At 48.2% G+C, this 19,354-nt stretch overlaps 1 protein-coding gene across 10 annotated transcripts in view; it reads left to right on the plus strand.

Annotated features, from left to right (window-relative positions):
* Dnm2 (dynamin 2) overlaps positions 1 to 19,354 on the plus strand; it is a 91,019-nt gene that overhangs the window by 34,345 nt on the left and 37,320 nt on the right. For all 10 annotated transcript variants that reach the window (XM_038324504.1, XM_038324507.1, XM_038324506.1 and 7 more), the window contains exons 3-6: positions 8,779 to 8,928; positions 10,909 to 11,112; positions 14,446 to 14,544; positions 17,664 to 17,824. In XM_038324504.1, coding sequence (XP_038180432.1) covers positions 8,779 to 8,928; positions 10,909 to 11,112; positions 14,446 to 14,544; positions 17,664 to 17,824 — 614 coding nt within the window. The remainder of the gene's footprint in view (positions 1 to 8,778; positions 8,929 to 10,908; positions 11,113 to 14,445; positions 14,545 to 17,663; positions 17,825 to 19,354) is intronic.

Genomic DNA, 19,354 nt, shown 5'->3' on the forward strand with positions numbered 1-19,354 from the left:
CCTGGTCCCATTGAGACCTGGAGGTTTGGTGCACAGTGCCCCTTTGCGGGTTCTGCCTCATTAAAGGCTGCAGGATGGGCTGCTGCCTCTTGGATCAGGCTTCCAGTCAGCTATACTGGGAAAGGCAACTCTTCCTATTCTTGCTCTCATTGCCTGAAGGGCTCTGCCTCACCTTAGGAATCCCTATTTTGCACATTTTCATGGGATACCAGCTGGCATTGTTGCTGCTTCTGGTCCCTGGCTACCTGGGAAAGCCTGCCTGGGTAAGCAGGGAAGGGAGCCAAGCCTTTCCAGGTTCCTGTGCTGCTTCTCTGTGGGCACCCTGTCTGCAGAGTAAAGAGAATGGGAAAACCAGGTAATCATGTGCCAGGCCCTTGATGAACAGTGCTAGCTTTATACCTACAGGGCTGGTTGCTTGCTTGGACAGCTGGTACCCAAACTGGCCAGCTCTCTTGGACCTGAGCGCTAGCATGACAGCACTAAGTGAGCCACTATGCCTAATTTTACTGTAGTCTGTAGTTTTAATTAATTTTTAATTTTTTTATATCTTTATTTTTAATTGTATGGATATTTCACCTGCACATATGTTTGCTCACATGTGTGTGTGGTCCTTGTGGAGGTCCGAAGAAGGCATCAGATTCCCAGGAATAGGAGTTACAGGCACTGGGAACCACTGTGTGGGTGCAGGGACTTGAACCAAATACTCTTAACCCCTGAGCCATCTCTTCAGCCCCTTACTTTATTTGTTAAATCATGTGTATGCATGTGTCTGTGTGGGGGCGTGTATACCTGAATGCAGATACAGAAACAGAGGCCTAAAGCCACCAGATCTTCTGGAGCTCAGGTGGTCCTAACCTACCCTACCTGGGTCCCAAGAACCAAGTTTGGGTCCTGTAAGAGCAGTGTATGCTCTTAATTGTTGATTCATCTCTCTAGCCCTTTTCTTTGTATTCATCTTCTTATTTTGTGTGTGTCTGTGTGTGTCTGTGTGCGTGCGCGCACACATGCATGGAAATCAGAATACAACTTTGCAGGAGTCCTGTCCTTCCGCCATGTGGGTCCCTGGGATCCAGCTCAGGTTGTCAGGATGGTGTCTTCCCTGCTGAGTCATCTTTCTGGCCCATTCACTGTAGTTTTATGCTTGCGATTGCTAGATTGTCTGGAGACGGTTTGTTGGGATAGCAGATCAGCTGATTCCTACTTTGGAAAGCCATTGCTTTTGTCATAGAGGCTGCCACCAGTAGTGGTTCATTGAGCACTCACAGTTTATCACAGGCTGGTCCAGAGACTGAGTACCACCCTATGCTCCCAGGGAAACGATGCTGAGAAGAGGGGGAAGGTGACAGACAGCATGGGCATCTCAGGAGCGGACCTTGGAACTGCTCCCTTACTTTGCATGTTTCTGGTACTGGAGAATGCTCCTAGGCTTTGGGTATGCTAGGCAAGTGCTCCAAGCTGCATCCCTAGCCCTGTTTGTTTGTTTGTTTGTTTGTTTGTTTGTTTGTTTAGACTTGCTAGCTCTGGCTGGTCTCCACTTGTATCTGGGGACAGTCTTGAGCTCTTGGCCTTCCTGCCTGCCAATTACTGGGATTTTAATTATGCACCACCATACCTGGTTTATGGGGTGTTGGATGGATCCCAGGACCCTCATGCAAACTCGCTTAGCACCTTGCTGAGCGATATTCCCATTCCCTCCAACTGTGATTTTTTTTTAGGCTAGGTAAACTTTAAATTCATTCTGTTCCAGGTAGGCCTTGAACTTTTGATCTTCCATTTGCAGCCTCCCTGATAGCTGGAACAGCATACCTCAAGGCCTGACTGGAATGTGCAGGGAAGAGGGGGTGTTGGTGCCTAATAGACCTGGTGTGTATGGAGGGAGGTTCCTGGGCTGCCAAAGTCTACTGGAAACCCGAGGCTCTGTGGGTCTGGGTAGGGTTGGGGGAAAGCCCACAAAAGGAACCATTGAGGTGGGGACACCTGCCCAGAGCTGACCTTTGTAAAGGGTCGGATCAGTCCCTGACTTTCCTCCCTCTTGGAGGGAGCCCAAACTTTCCCACCTCTTGCCTGAGTCCCAAAGGAGGGTTAATTAGATCCTTGTTGAGGCTGCTCTTAGGGATGTGACCAGGCACATGCGAGGAGGCTGGAGCAGGTTACTAGGTGTGACTATTTGGGGCAGGATGACATTTGGGGACATGAGGACATAGCTAAATTCTGTTGGTCTGGGTGGGCAAGTGTGTCTCAGCATTGTCCTATCCTGTGTCCCTCAAGCTTGAGTGTCCCTGACGCTTTGCCTAATAGTGGCATTGGCAGTCTCCTTGCTTCAGGTAGATGCTCATGCTCTGCAGGGCCTTGGTGTCTGTTGGAGAGGTTTCTTTCAAGGTGTGTTGTGTTGTCACCATGCTGCTTCATCTCCCCACCCTGTCCTAGTAGATGCTGCAGACATACATTTACTGTACTCAGCTGGGCTGGTTAGAGAGCAGAGATATGCCCTAGGTCAGGGTCCCTGGGAGCACATTCTAGGTCATAGCAATAGTGGGTATAGAGGTGGGAGAAGGATAGGTGAGCCCTAGAGATCAAGTTCCTCACACTGGTGCTTGGGACCCAAGCTGCAGAGCCAGCTATTTGGACTGACCCGTGTTCTCCATACCCCAGTGACCGCTGCTTTTCGAGGTTCAGGAGTCTAAAGATAGGCTTCATGACCAGACCAAGGCCCTCCCCTTCAGAACTTTAGACACCCAAGTGCCTTGTGGCTTCTTGTTCAGGCTGGTTTGCTGAGCCATGACTAGTAGCTAATGGTGTTTAAAAATTACCTAGGACCACAGGCTCCAGGAAGCCTAGTGGCCCACAAGTGAACCCTGCCCTCACCCAGAATCATCCTGCTAAACTGTGGGTACAGGAGTGGGGGAGGACCCCCATCCCATCCCCAAACTTCACCCTGACTTTGGTCTGTGATCACTGTGCCAGAAAAGAGATGTCAGGACATGGTCAGAGCCCAGCCTCTCTTGCTCCCCAAAGACAGCCATGCCTTCTCATTGCACCTCAAACGTCTATGTTCCCACTCTGGCCCTTACCATGTCCCACGGGATTCCTTGTTAGATAAAACTGTACTATCTTGAGTCAAATTGAGTTTTGTTTGAGAACAGATCTCATGTAGCCCAGGCTGGCTTTGAATTTGCTTATATCTGAAACTAGTCTTGAACTCCTGATCCTCTTTGCTCTACCTCCAATATCCAGAGATTACAGATGTGCCTCACTATGTCCAGCTGTGTTGTTGGTGTTCTCCCTGTGACTCTTCCTCACTAGAACAGGAGATATACTGAGGCAGGGGGATGCTGAAATACTTTGCTGTCCTTTCTTGCCTGACACCCCTCTTGGGGCCTTAGATCGTCCACGCTCCATCTGCATGGTCTAAAGACTGGAAAGTGCATGGAACTACCCACCATTTCTTATCCATTACCTCCTTCGCTAGGTTGTTTGGCCATGGGGGCCCTTTTCTGAACCCGTGTCTTCATCTGTACAGGACTGGTGGAAGACCAAGGCCTGGGTGGTCATCGGTAGCATACAAAACCATACTTTGGGGTGCTTCTTGGTCTAAGAAAAAAAAAACAGCCTGAAGCAGTTGTGGCTCAAGTTGGGGCCTAGTTGGACTGACTGCTTCAGAGTAACCGTCTATCCCAGACAAGGAGACAGTCCCTATTGTCCCAGACCAGAGGTGCAGAGCAGAACTAGTGAGTGCTGTGCTAATGCTCCTGCCCCAGGCTCTGAGTAGCCTGTGTGCACACATCCTGTGTGCTGCTTGTTTGCTTGTTTTATTTTTGAGGCAGAGTATCATGTAGACCAGCCTCGAACTCACTAAGTAGCTGAAGGTGATCTTGAACTCCTGATCCTCCTTTCCCTACCTCCCTAGTGCTGGGTTACAGGAGTGTGCCACCACATAGGGTTTATGTAGTGCTGGGGTCAAAAGGCCCTCTACCAAACTGAGTGTTACCTAAACCCACTCCTATTCTTTTAGGTTTATTATTTTGAAGTGTGTACATGCATGTGTGTGTGCATGGATGGATGGATGGATGTGTATGGATGTATATGCCTTAGAATTCAGAGGTGTTGGATCCTTTGGAGCTGGAATTATAGGTGTGTGCTACCTGATGTGGGTGTTGAGAACCAAACTCAGTCTTTTTCAGGAACAGCACTCTTGGCTGTGGAGCCAGCTCCAGCACCCTCTTGGTTTGTTTGTTTGAGACTGGAACTTACTACCACACCTAGGCTGACCTTCCATTCATGCAAATCCTCTAGGTTGACAGATCCTGTTTGGTTGTTGGGTATATCCAGGGGTCTCCAAAGTGTGTCTGAACCCCCAGGTATTCTTGTCCAGACACGCATACCAATGCTAGATCATAAGTAGACAGATGCAGTGGTCCTGGGCATCAGGAGCTGGCCACAGTGGCTTCGTTTTTGCCAGACTGTGGGTGAACTCTCACTGCTTCCATCTTCTAACACCTACATACATCTTAGGAAGCAGACCCAGGTGCTAGAGAGTGGAGTGACCCACACCCAGCCCTTATTTATAGCTACATCTAGGCAGACAGAAGCTCATCAGAAACCCCCTTCCCGGGCTGGAGAGATGGTTAAGAGCTTTGGCTGCTCTTCTAAAGGGCTGAATTCAATTCCCATCACATGGTGGCTCAGAACCACCTAAAGGCTGGCTGGCCCACCAGGATTAGCAGTATGACTCCTGACCAGGGCCCACCTTTGGTTTCTTCCCTTATCCCTGTTTTGCGCCAGGCCCTGGGAAAGCCTTGTGCAGGGAAGGGCCTGGGGGAATCCACTCTGCTTCCAGTGGGTATGTGACTGTCAGAATGCTGCAATATTGGCACAGGGACCAGAGGACTGGCTTTGTCACCATGGGGACGTGGGGACCTGGATTGGCAGAGCTGGCAGTGGCTTAGAGGTATGGCCTAGGCTGTTTAGGACTAACTGGCAGGAAGCTCAGCCTTAAGGCACCCAGCACATTCTTTGATTGAACATTTGAGCATGTGCATTAACAGGGAACTTATCTGAGGCTCTCTTTGCCTTGGACTAGCTGTTTGAGGTAGGCTGACTGGCCAGTTAGGCCTGTATTTGTCTCCCCAGCCCTGAGGTTACAGGCTTGCACTACCACACTTGTCTTACTAGTGTGAGCTCTGTGAATCAAATGCGGGTCCTCATATTTGCATTGCAAGCACTTCACTGACTGAGTCCTCAGCCTTGAGAGGTTCTTTTTTGCTTTTTCAAGACAGGGTTTCTCTGTGTAACAGTCCTGGCTGTCCTGGAACTCACTTTGTAGACCATGCCGGCCTCGAACTCACTGAGATCCACCTGCCTCTGCCTCCCAAGTGCTGGGATTAAAAGTGTGTGCCTCCATCGCCCAGTGAGAGGTTCTTTTTTTTTTTTTTTTGTTTTGTTTTGGTTTTTGGTTTTTTTTGAGACAAGATTTCTCTATAGCTTTGGAGTCTGTCCTGGACTACCTCTTGTAGACCAGGCAGTCCTCAAACTCAGAAAGATCCTCCTGCTTCTGCTTCCCCAGTGCTGGGATTAAAGGCATGCACCACCACCACCCAGTAAGAGGTTCTTTTTAAGGCAAGTCTTCACTGTGTAGCCCAGGCTGGCCTCTAACTCATGATCCTGCCTTTGGCAACTGGACTGCTCGGAGCTGTAGGTACTGGCCGCCCTGATAAGCTTAAAGCAGGCATTTATGTCAAAGTTGCTATGTGGCTTATATGAATGTCATACCCTCTCTGGAGTCTCTCGTGTTAAAACAGGGGGATAACAGAGCTCTCTCTCCCAAGAACTTTTCCACATTGTTCCTTCGGGTCCTCTGCTCCCTAAATGGCAGAGATGCTGGTTGCCAATCTTTCTGTCCTCATACAGATTTTTTGGGATGTCTGCTTTGCTGATCAAAGGAGCTAAAGCCCAGGTGAGGCCCTCCAGTGCTGGTTAAGCTAACAACTGCAGCAAACACTGGGCATCTGGGTGCTGTTGCTGCTGGCAGGTTCCAGCCCCATCAAAGTCATGAAGATGGTAAAGGAGGCCAAGATGGAAAGGGTGACTGGCAGAAAGGTCCTGCAGGGAGAGAGAAGGAGAGGAACCAGAGCCGGCTGTGGCCCTGCTTCTGCTACCTTACCCTGCCACCATCTCATACTTGCTGACTGCCTGATCAGGAAGAGAACTGATGTTCTGTGGGGGCTGGGTGACTGATCCATTTTTAGTGGCAGCTGCAGGAAGAGTGTTTCCGCTTGTCCCCTGGAAGGCCAGAGAAAGGCTGCCCTTGGGAAGTGGGTCAGCTGATAATGTGTCCCAGAGCCTCCTGCTCACACTCTCACTCGTCCTGCTCTTGGGTGGCCAGCATTTATGCTAGACACAGACCTGGTCCTGCTGAGATCATTGAATTTGAGAGTCACTATCCCTGCCAAGTGGTCTGACCTGGTCTACCCAGTCCCCGTGCCATCTCTGAGCTCCTATGTCCTCTCTGCATGTCTGTGAAATGGACATTATGTTTGTGTATCTGTGTGCATGAGTGTGCACATGTGTATTGATGTGCACCTGCACACATGCAGAGGCTAGAGGAGGAGGACATCAGGTGTCCTCTTCTTCCCTCTCCACCTATTTCTTTGAGGCAATGTCTCTGGGGCTTGGCTTTATTTGTTCTGTTTTGTTTTGAGACAATATAACGGCCTGCCTTGAACTCACAGAGATTCTCCTGGCCTCTACCTCTGAGTGCTGGGATTAAAGGTGTGTACTACTATGCTGGGCTTGTTTTGTTTTTGCTAAACTGGAAGCTAGCAAGCCCCATTGAGCCTCCTCTCCCTGATGCCCTATAGAGCTGCGGCTTATAGGCATTTGTGGGAACACCTGGCTGGTATGTGGGTGCTGAGATCCAAATTCCCATCCTCATGTGTAACACCCGATTCTGTGTTACCCTCTCAGTACAGTTTGCGTGCCACTGCACCGTAAGCGAGTCAGGCAAGGGCTTGGAGATTGAAAGAACACACAAGAGACCTGGGTCATTCGAAAGGAGATCAGCCGAATGCCATTTATTCAACTTTGGGGAAATTCTTAAATACCTAGCTTCTGCACAAGGAATGCCTAGGCAGGTGGGAAATTGCCACACCCAAGATGGAGTAAACAATGCCCTACAGCTAATCGCCAGGCGGGGCAGAGGGAGCACCTGTACAGAATGTTTAGCTGGCTGACCAGAAACTGTCCTCAAGATAAACCCCAGGAGCAAGGGTAGACCTGGGCCCTACACTCGTGTTTATGCTACAAGGGCTCTTAACTTCTGCGTCATCTCTGGCTAAATGCTTTATTTTTCTTAAGGCAGGGTCTCATGTAGCCCAGGCTGGGCTCTCATTCCTAACCCTCTGCCTCCACATCCCTGGATCCACGACTAAAGACCTTTGTTACCATGCTGTGTTATGAAGTGCTGGGGGTCTCCCAGGCTTCTTGCATGCCTGCTGAGGGTTCTGCCAAATGAGCTGCTGAGCCAGCTCTACCTATGGAGACTTCCCTGCCCAGGCCTCTGGTCTCAAGCTCCCTGTGGCTGCTCTTCTCTGAGGCTACTTGCCTTGTGGTTCTGTGGTTTGGACAGCCAAGTTTTTTTGGTTTGCTCCACAGGGCGCCTCGCTGCCCCACAGTATTACCTAGAGTGTGTGTGTCATGCAGCCTTTGAGAATGAGTGTTGGCACTTCCTCAGCCTTTCCTTGACAAATTCAGGCATCCACACCCCATCCTGGCAGCTGATGCCTGCAGTCCAAACACAACACCTGCTTAGCACACCTGCTTGTTTTGTGTTTTGTCAGTGTGTCCTGTGTGGCCCAGTTTGGCCTCCATCTCATTATCCTTCTTCCTCAGTCTTCTAAGTGCCCGAATCACAAGTGTGTACTGTAGTATCCAGCTCTTCCCAGCGTTTGGGAGCCTGAGGCAATGGATCTCAACTGTCAGTCCTTCCTGAACTGTGCAGTGAGCTCCAGATTAACCTGGGACCAAATAAATCCCTTTATCAAAAAGAAGAAAAAAAGTCTGTCAGTGAGGGGTTTGTCACAAAATATGAGGACCTAAGTTTGTCCTTAGTACCCTTGTAAAAGGTCAGGTGTTGGGTGCCCTGCAGTGGTGGAGATGGAAGGAAGGGTTGCTGCAGCTTCATGGCCAGCCAGCCTAGCCCAATATACAAACTTTGGGCCCCTTTCAGAGGCACTGTCTCAAAAAGGTGGAGAGCAGTCGAGGAAGGACATCTGAGGTTAGTGTCTAACTGCCACACACATGCGTGCATAAGTGCATGAGTACTCATACACAAAAATAGAATTTAAAAGGAATGATGGGCAGTGGCACTTTAATCCCAGCACTCGGAAGAGGCAGGCGGATCTCTGTGTGTTTGAGGCCAGCCTGGTACACAAAATGTGTTCCAGGACATCCAGGGCTACAGAGAGAAACCCTTTCTCGAAAAACAGAACAAAAAAAAGAAGAAGAAGAATGAGCCAGGTCTGGTGGTACACACCTTTAATCCTTGCAAAGACAGACAAATGTCTGAGTTTAAGCCCAGAATTACATAGTGAGACTGTCTCAAAATACAAGCCAACCTGATAAAATGAAAGAAAGAACAAATGCCATGTTCCTCAAGTTTCTGTAGGAACTGAAGTGGTTTCCTTTCTTCTCTGACTGACACATTGCATGTTCTTGGGCACCGTCCACCCCAGCACACCACCTCTTTTTCACCTTGAACATCTGTTCTTATCTCTGTGTCAGAATATGCGGAGTTTTTGCACTGCAAGTCCAAAAAGTTTACAGACTTCGATGAAGTCCGGCAGGAAATCGAAGCGGAGACTGACCGGGTCACGGGGACCAACAAAGGCATCTCCCCGGTGCCCATCAACCTTCGGGTCTACTCACCACACGGTAGGTAGCTTGGATGGGGACCAGGGGGGCTGGTATAGTTTTCCTGTCCAGTAGGATTGTTCTACTTCCCGAGCATTTGAGAGATGCATCATGACTAGGAAGCCTTGAGGGGTGGGGGGTCAGGAGTGGGCATGGACGCATGGACGCATGCCTATACCTCAGTTCTGTGAGACAAGGGCCAGAGGACATATTAAGACCCCATCTCAAACAAAAGAAAAAAAAAAAACAGGACTGAGGTTGGAGCTCTGCAGTCAGGCACTTGTGTAGCAAGCATGAAGTAAATCCCCAGTACCACATTTTAAATAAAAATGGGCCAGATATGGCGGTGTATATGCCTGTAACCCCAGCACTCAGTAGGCTAAGACATAAGGACTTTGTGTTTGATGCTGAAAGTACCTAAATTTTTGTAAAAAGTTCTTCTTTTATAAAAAGTAAAGGTTTTTAAAATTTTACTTTGTGTATGTATATTGCCTGGATGTCTGTATGCATAACACACACACACACACACACACACACCTAGTGTCTGAGGAAGTCAGAAAAGGGTGTCATATCCCATGGAACTGGAATTACAGGTGGCTGTGAGCCACTGCGTGGGTCCTGGGAGTTGTGCCCAGGTCCTTTGCAGGAGCCAGTGTTTGGTAACTACTCAACTCCTTTTTCTCCTTTTTTGTTTTTGTTTTTGGTCTTTTTGAGATAGAGTTTCTCTGTGTAGCCCTGGCTGTCATGGAACTCACTCTGTAGACCAGGCTGGCCTCAAACTCATCTGCCTGCCTCTGCCTCCCGAGTGCTGGGACTAAAGATGTGCACCACTGCCTGGCTCATTTTTTTTTTAATATATTTCTTCAGATTTTCTTTTCTCTGTGTGTGTGTTCTCACATTATATGGTGCACATGTGGAGGTTGGAGGACAACTTATAGGAGTCGATCTCTCCTTCCACCATGTAAGTCCCAGGAATCGCATCGCGCTCAGGGTATCAGATTTGGTGATAGTAATCATTACCCACTGAGCTGTTTCACTGGCCCTATTTATTCACTCTCTTCCTCCCTCCCTCCCTTCCTTCCTAAAACAATATATCATGTAGCCCAGACTGGCCCCCTTATATGGTTCAGATGACCTTGAATTTCTCATCCTCATGCTCCTATCTCACCAGTGCTAAGATTATAGACATGCACATCCAGACATGACTGTGGTGCAAGGAATGGCATGCGGGGCTTTGTGGGTGTTAGGTGTACACTTTACCAACTGAACTCCAGCCCAGGCCCGAGCAACATAATAAGTTCACAGCCAGTCTGGGCTACACACCCAGACTCTGCTTCAAACACAGAGAAGGTGTGAGAAGAAGGGACATGGCTCATTGAGTGGAATGCTTGCTGTTCAAGTGTGAAGACTGTGTTCTCCCACAGCACAGCATTGTGTGTATCTTTAATTCTGGAACCAGGACACTGGGACAGATAATGTATAGCTGAGTTGGTAGCTCTAGGTAGCTCTCCTCAGTGAGGAGACCCTTTCTCAAAAAATAAAGTGTAGGAGCCAGCAAAATAGCTCACCAGGTAAAGGTATCTATTGGCAAGCATGATGACCAAGTTCAGTTCCCAGGATCCATGTGGTAGGAAAGAACTGACTACTACATATTCTCTGACCTCCATCTGTGGACCTTGGTATACATGTTCTCTCTCTCTGTGTCTCTGTCTCTGTCTCTGTCTCTCTCTCTCTCTCTCTGTAAAATTAATAAATTTTAAAAAGAATAAATACGGTGGAGAACAATACATGGGTGAACTGACCTCCACATGCATGTGCCCATAAGGACATCCACCAAACATGCAAAGTACACACAGAAGTATGTTCTAGTAGGAGTCCCAACATGTGACTCCCTCTGGGAACTTGCTGATGTCCAGCTGGGTCTCTTCAGGGCTGGGCTGTGTGTATGCTCTGAACCCTTTCCAGTCTCTAATCACTTTTGCTTCTTGGTTTTGCCCTTAGTGTTGAACTTGACCCTCATCGATCTCCCAGGAATCACTAAGGTACCAGTGGGGGACCAGCCGCCAGACATCGAGTACCAGATCAAGGATATGATCCTGCAGTTTATCAGCCGAGAGAGCAGCCTCATTCTTGCCGTCACTCCAGCCAACATGGACTTGGCCAACTCAGACGCCCTCAAACTGGCCAAGGAGGTGGATCCCCAAGGTGACCCTCCAGCCCCAGGGAAGCAACTCCCTCTAGTAGTGCTTGGTCCCTTCCCTAGTGCGCTTTCTGGCCCAGGACTGTGTTAGAAAGAGGTCTCCTGGGATTCAGTATCCCCTGTGTGGTGGGCATCCCTTGCACCACTTAAAATAGACATTCATCATTAAGTATTGATGGGGTCCATTCTGCCAGCCCTAGAGGGTGGTATCTGTCTGTGCTAGTCAACTTTCCATCAGTAGAACCAACACCCTGACATAGGCATTGTCTTTTAAAGAGCATACAGGTTCATTTAGGCTCATTTCAGAGGTTCCTGGTTGTGATTGGTGGCCCATGAGAAGACAGCACTTCATTGTGCATATGGGGAGCAAACACACTCACCTCATACCCAGGGAACAGAATGGAATAAGAAAAGGGATGTGGGACCCCAGTGACCAGAAAGCCTCAGGAAGACCTTACTTCATAAAGGCAGATAGTCTAGCACATGAGCCTTTGGTGGATATTTAAAATCTGAATTTTAGTCTGCAGCTGTTTTTCTGTGGTAGAATTGCCTAGGGACAGGCTGGAGGTGCAACCCAGCATGAATGAGGATCTAGGTTCCATCCAAGGGCTCATCTGTTAAGAGCACTTTCTGCTAGGCATGGTGACACCCACCTTTAATCCTGGAACTTGATAGGCAGAGGCAGGTTGATCCCTGTGAGTTCAAGGCAATCCAGAGCTACATAGTGAGACTCTGTCTAAGAAAGATAAGGAAAAAGAGCATTCGCTGTTTTTGCAGAGGACATGAGTTTGGTTTCCAGCATCTACATGGTGGCTCGCAACAATCTGTGACTTCAGTTCCAGGGAACTGACACCCTCTTCTGACCTCTGTGGGCAGCAGGCATGCACATGGTACACAGGACAGGTGTGCACACCACACACTTAGGCTTATAAAAATAAGTTGATCTAATAAAATTAAAAAGCCATAGCAAATATAAATTGTAAGACACAGTCTTTAGCAGCAGCGTTCGCAGGACACAGTTGTAATTCCAGACACATCTGTCTGCATCGTACAGTCTTCTCTGTTGAGATAGGAACATTGGGGGTGGCCTGGGCTATAACTCATTTGGTGGTGTGCTTGCCAAGTACACAGAATCCATCACTGTATGAACTTGGTGTGGTGCTGCACACCTGCAGTACAAGTACTCCAGAAGTGAGGCAGGAGCATCAAGAGTTCATGCTCATCTTCTGCTGCATGTGAGTTTGAGCAAGCCTGGGCTGCATTAGAACCTTTCTCTCTCTCTCTAAAAAAAAAAAGAAAGAAAGAAAAATAAAGCCTGGGGAAAGAGCATGGACAACCTGGCAGAGATTTTGAGAGGGAAGAGGCCTATGAGGATGCAGAGTGAGCTGAAGTACAAGGCTTTGCTGGTCCTCCTAAGGGGCCTCCAGCACATGTCAGTCATGTTACCCACTGTCCACACACAGAATAGGCATGGCGACAAGAAGGTATTAATGAGACAATGCAAAGTGGACATCACCATGGTGAGGTGCCATCTGTGAGCACACTGGCCTCCTTTAGTTATTTTTTTCCTTTCTTTCTTCTTCTTCTTTTTTTTTTTTTGTCTTTGAAAGTACTTATGGTTATTATGGAAAGGAAAGTTACCATGGAAAAACCAGGAGCCCACAGAGCATGCCGCTTCCATGTAGATAGTCCTGGACTCCTAGAGTCTTTCTTACTCGTAAACCTTATTTATTTATTTATTTATTTATTTATTTATTTATTTATTTATTTATTTGTGTGTGTGTGTTTGTTTGTTTGTTTACTTATTTGGTTTTTCAAGGCAGGGCTTCTCTGAGTAGAGGCTCTGACTTTTCTGGAACTTGCTCTGTAGACCAGGCTGACCTCGAACTCATAGAGACCCACCTGCCTCTCTCTGCCTCCCAAGTGCTGGGATTAAAGGCGTGTACCACTATCACTGGGCAAACTGTTATTTCTTAAAGAGGGACAGTCTGTCGTTACTTTTGTGTGTGTATCTGTAATGTGCCCCTGTTTTGTGGTCGTTGTTTTGTTTTTTGTGCTTTTTATTTTTCAGTTGTGGTTTCAGAATGTAGCCCTGGCTAACCTGACTTCACTACATAGACCAAGGTAGTTCCAGTATCAGATATGCCTGTGCTCCCAAGTGTTGGGATTGCAGGTTCACGCCAGCACGCCTGCCCTGTTTTATACTATAGTGACAGTGTGTTAGTCTGTGCGGAAGCCCCATTGTTTATCTATCCACTCCTTATCCTCACTGTATCTGTTCTTGTCAACAGATGTTTCCATTGGAGTCCATGCCACAGGCTCCTCCCATTCATTTCTTTTTGTAGTGTGACCTGTTCCCTATTAGCTCTATAAATATTTAAGGTGCAGTCCCTTTCAGAGTAGTGCCAGCTAGTGCAGTCACCTGTGATTTCCAAGTTGACACCAGTCTCAGTGGGCCTCTGTTGGCTCCTGATGTGTCTTGCTCATGTGGTACATACAGGTAACATGTGCACATGTGTACCCAGCCTATGCCTGGGTTCCTGATGTGTCAGGTTGTTCTTGTTCACTTAGACAGAACCTTGTGTAGTCCAGATTGGTTTCAAACCCTGTGTAGCTAAAGATGACCTTAAACTTCTGATCCTCCTGCCTCTACCTCCTGAGTGCTAAGATTACAGGTGTGTACCAACATGCCCATTATAATTGGGTGCTTAGGAAAGAGCTGCAGGTTCCTTGCCAAGTACTTTACAGCTTAGCAGGCACTGGGACGGAACCTAGGGTTTGTGAATGCTAAAGTAAGTATGGTACATGGAGTTGCACCATCCTCTACCCTGGCTTGGAAGCTCAGCTTACAAACTGTTCGGGTGAATTGTGCTCAGAACCCCAAACTAAAAAATTTTGGCTATGGGGATTAATAGTAGAGGGTGGGCCCAGAAGCACAGTGGATTTGGGGGTGTAGCTTTGCATTGGGGTGTACTAACTTTGGCAGACGTAGTGAGAACTTTGGTGTGGTCCTTGGAGTGGAACTTGAGCCAAGTAACAAGGAGCCCTGGAAACAGTTGCTCGGGTTCAAGTGTGCAGTTGGGAATGGGTAGGGGAAGGTTCTAGTTTCCATGATGTTCCCTGGTTCTGCTGTGACCCACTAACATTCTTGGCCACTGTTTATTGAGAGAGCACTTGCCTCTTGATAGAGTCATTGGAGCTGTAATTGTCATTATGTAACTGCCAACAGGCATCCAGGCAAAACGACACAATGACTGACTTGTCTCTTGTCTCATCCCCTGTTAGAGGACCCCATGACCCCTTACCCATGACCCCTTCTGACTTCCGGGCTCTTTCAGGCCTACGGACCATCGGTGTTATCACCAAGCTGGACCTGATGGATGAAGGCACAGATGCCAGAGATGTCCTGGAAAACAAGCTACTGCCCTTGAGAAGAGGTATGCAGGGCTGGGGTGGGCCTACAGCGGTTCTGAATTACAGCTGTCTTCTGGAACCTTAGGAAGCAAGTAGGCAGCCAGGCTTGGTGCATGCTATAATGTAGAATGAAGCGGCGGGGCTGTTTCCTGCCACCCGGCTAGCTTTACCCAATATAATTACATGGAAACTGTATTCTTTTAAAACACTGCCTGGTCCATAGTTTCAGCCTCTTATTGGCTAATTCTCACATCTTCCTTTAACCCCTATTAGTGATCTGCATAGCACCACGAGGGGTGGCTTACCAGGAGAGGTCTTAACCTGCGTCCATCTCAGAGAGGAGAAGCATGGCGACTGCATATGGCGACTGCCTGAAGCGTCTCCCCTCTCCTGCTACCCAGCATTCTGTTCTGTCTACTCCGCCTACCTAATTTTCTGTTCTCTTAAAGGGCCAAGGCAGTTTTCTTTATTAATTAACCAATGAAAGTAACATAGACAGATAACTCTCCTCCATCACTATAATCGCAGCACTCTAAAGGTAGAGATGGGGGTCAGAAATTCCAGGTCATTTTTGGCTACATAGCAAGTTCTGTGCCAGCCTGGGTTGCATGAGACCTCATCTCAAACAAACAAATATAAAATGCTTTTTCTTTTTTTTTTAAATATTTATTTATTTATTATTTATACAATGTTCTGTCTGTGTGTATGCCTGCAGGCCAGAAGAGGGCACCAGACCTCATTACAGATGGTTGTGAGCCACCATGTGGTTGCTGGGAATTGAACTCAGGATGTTTGGAAGAGCAGACAATGCTCTTAACCTCTGAGCCATCTCTCCAGCCCCCTATAAAATGCTTTTTCAAAAGGCTCTAGGAATGAATCTCAGTGGTAGAGCTCTTGCCCAGCATATGCTAGGAACAAGGTTCATTCTCCAGCTACACAAACAGAACACAGCAAAGAGACTCATACTGCTTGATTCCACCTATTGAAGGACCCTAGAGCCATCATTTTCCAATATGTAGATAGTGATGCTTAGGCATTGGAGGATAGCCAGGCATGGACACACACCCGTCAGTCCTACATTCAAAAGCCTGAAGTGGAAGGATCATGAGCTTGAAGACAGCTTGGGGTAAAGCACTGATGACCTGACTTTGGAATTCACATAAAGGTAGAAGGAGGAACTGATTCCAACTCCTTGGAGTGGGGCTGAGAAGTGCTTTCCTAGCTAGTAGAGGCTGAGGGATGGAATGCTGGGACTAAAGAGGAAGTGAGGCCTTCTGGCTCTGCTCTACAACTGGGAGTGCTCCTCCTTAGACCAAGGGGTTGCTCAGCATCTTCAGGCACTGGTTGTACTGAGAATCCATTTGGACTCATGACCTCATCCTCCGCTTCCTTCATGATGGCAGTTACATGACCTCTGTCTCCCTTTGTCTTCCCAAGAATGACATCTCTCCCTCCCCACTTGTGAGTGGTATCTTCTGACCTGGCTCTTCCACTGTGTCTTCCCTCCTACTTTACAGACTCAGACAGCTACTGTGTGACTGTTGCCCTTTTTGTGTTACTGTATATATGGTGCTTTGAGCCTCCTGCCTCCTGCCTCAGCTGGGATTCTAATATGTACTGCCACACTGGGCTTATTCACTTACATATGCACATGTATTTTTTATTTTTGTTAATTTTCATTTCTGACATGTTTTTGTTTTTAAGGACTGTATGCCTAGTGACTATCATGACATAATGCAGGGCCACCTTTAGCTTAGCACCTTCCTCCTCAGACTTCTCAGTCATGGGCCACCAAGCCTGAATCTCATGGGTTTTACTTCATTTATTATTTGCATGTGGCTGTGGGGGTATGCGTGATGTTTGTGGTGGGGAGGTGCCACAACTTGGGTGTGGAGGTCAGGAGACAACATTTTTAGAGTCAATTCTCTGTCCATCACATGAATTCTGGGAGGTCAAACTCAAGTCATCAGGCCTGGCAGCTAGCCATTTTACTGCTGAGCCATGTGTTGGCTGTAGTGGGTTTTAATATGAGAAGATGGGCTGTCTTCTCTTTACCTTGTTTTCCAGGGGTTGTTGGTGGTGTTTTTGTTTTGGAATGTTTTATGTCTTTATTTTTAATTTAATTCTTTTTAAACTCACTGTGGCAATGAGTTTGGGTATGTGCAGCCTTCTTGGAGGCCATAGGCTGAAGTTAGAGACATCCATGAGCCACTGACTGACATAGGTACTGGGGAGGAGGAATGTCCTAGTGTGCTTTCTGTTACTGTGATAGACACCATGGCCAGAAGCGACTTGGAGAGGAGAGGCTTTATTTGGCTGACAGTTTGCAGCCCATCATGGAAGGAAACTGAGTCAGGAACCTGAAGTCAGGAGCTGAAGCATAGACCACAGAGAAACTGCTTGTTGACTTGCTTTCACCCTGTAACCTGCTCTGCCTGCTTTTCTTTTGGGGGGCACATGTTTTTGAGACAGGGTTTCTCTGTATATTGCAGCCCTGGCTGTCCTGGAACTCACTCTGTAGACAAGGCTACCATGAACTCAGGGCCTGCCTCTGCCTCCCTAGAGCTGGGATTAAAGGCGTGCACCACCACGCCCATCTTCAGCCTGCTTTCAAATACACCATGGACCACCAGTTCAGGGGTGGCATTACTCACAGTGAGCTGGGCACTCCTGCAGCACTCATAATAAAGAAAATGCCTACAGGCCAATTTGATAGAGTCAGTTCCTCAATTAAAGTTCCTCTTCCAGATGACTCTAGCTCTTAGTAATGACAAACACTACCCAGCACAAGGGGAAGTGCTTTAACTGCACAACTGTCTTTATTTTGTGGTTCTAGAGTAGGAACCAGGGCTTTCCACGTATTGTTCAGGACTGTCCCTGTTGAGCTGTCCCTCCTGCCCTTCATAGTTATCCTTGAAGCTCAGTCTGGAGACTTCCACGTTTCAAGTTGCTTTCCCCAGCTACCTTCCATTGCTTTCCCATCCCTAGTGAGGTCTCCACCATCCTGTGCCCTCTTCGGTCAGTAATTTGTGGGGCTAGTCTGTTTCTAACTTTTACTGGCCCAAGCCGAGCCAGGTCAACACTGGGAGCACAGCGCTGTGTCCTTCCTGGTGTGATGCATGCTTTGACCTTCTCTCTTTAGGCTACATTGGTGTGGTTAACCGCAGCCAGAAAGACATCGAGGGCAAAAAGGACATCCGGGCTGCCCTGGCAGCTGAGAGGAAGTTCTTCCTTTCTCACCCAGCGTACCGGCACATGGCTGACCGAATGGGTACCCCACACTTACAGAAGACCCTGAATCAGGTACAGCTGAGGTTTGAGGCTCCCGTGTAGAGTGGGGCAGTCTGCCATTCTTAGGCTGTCACTCTCTCGTTATTCCCACCCTACGTGTTTTTCGTTGCAGGCCTGTTGAGGACCGGGTGAGTCTGAGCTGGTGTTATGACTATTTGAATCTCTTAGTTAGTGTCACTGTTGTTTTTAAGGCCACTGCAGTCTTGGGGTTGGTAACAGTCCAGGCTGGTGACTGCAGCTAAGTGGGAAGATGTGCAGTGTGGACTGCTGGGATCTAAAACCCTTCCCAGCCTCTGAGCAAGCAGTGGTTGGCCCAGCTTTCCCATGCCTCCCTCCTCTTACCCACCAAGGGAGAATAGCTGTCCCTTCTATTTCCTAGGGTAGAAGTCAGTGAGGCCACATGTCTGCAGCACAGGGTATATACCTGTAGTGTGAAGCGGCAGGGCTGCGTCCCGCCACCCGCCACCCGGCCGCCGGCTAGCTTTACACCCGAAATAATTACACGGAAACTGTATTCTTTTAAAACACTGCCTGGCCCATAGTTTCAGCCTCTTATTGGTTAATTCTCACATCTTCCTTTAACCCATATTTAGTAATCTGGGTAGCACCACGAGGTGTGGCTTACCAGGAGAGATCTTAACCTGCGTCCATCTCGGAGAGGAGCAGCATGGAGACTCACTATGGCGAATGCCTGAAGCGTCTCCCCAACTCTACTTCCTTGTTCCCACAATTCTGTTCTGTCTACTCCACCTACCTAATTTTCTGTCTCTTAAAGGGCCAAGGCAGTTTTCTTTATTAATTAACCAATGAAAGAAACATAGACAGATAACTCTCCTCCATCATATACCTTGTGTGAAAGGGAACAGTCTCCAGGGACTGCCATGTTTTTCACAGTCTTTTTTTTTTCTAATTTTTTTATTAAAAATTTCCATCTCCTCCCCTCCTCCTCCCCCTTCCCTCCCCTCCCTTCCACCCATACCCCCACTCCCTCCCTCTCCAAGCCAAAGAGCCATCAGGGTTCCCTACTCTATGTTAAGTCCAAGGTCCTTCCAGCTCCCCCTAAGTCCAGGAAGGTGAGCAACCAAACTGACAAGGCTCACAGTGAGCCAGTCCATGCTGTAGAGTTCAAGCTCATCGCCGTTGTCCTTGGTTTCTCAGTCCTCCTCCACCGTCAGCCACATTCAGAGTCCGGTTTGGTCCCCTGTTCCATCAGTCCCATTCCAACTGGACTTGGTGGTCTCCCGTTAGATCTGTCCCACCGTCTCAATGGGTTGAAACAGAAAACTGGTAAGTGCAGACAGAGGCAGAGACCAGAATCCCCGGTGAGGGTGTTAGGCTCTGGCTCCATGCTAGAGCACCTGACTGGAATCTACTTGTTAGGGGCTGGGAGTGTTGCATAGCAGTATAGTGCCAACCTAGCATATGGGAAGCCCTGGGTTCCTTCTCCAGCACCACATAAATCAGTGTTGTGCTGCATTGTAATCCCAGCGCTCAGCTCAGATCAGGAATCCAAGGGCATCTCTCAGCTACATAATCTGAGAT

Source organism: Arvicola amphibius, chromosome 3 (assembly GCF_903992535.2).
Source record: "Arvicola amphibius chromosome 3, mArvAmp1.2, whole genome shotgun sequence".
Classification (NCBI taxonomy): domain Eukaryota; kingdom Metazoa; phylum Chordata; class Mammalia; order Rodentia; family Cricetidae; genus Arvicola; species Arvicola amphibius.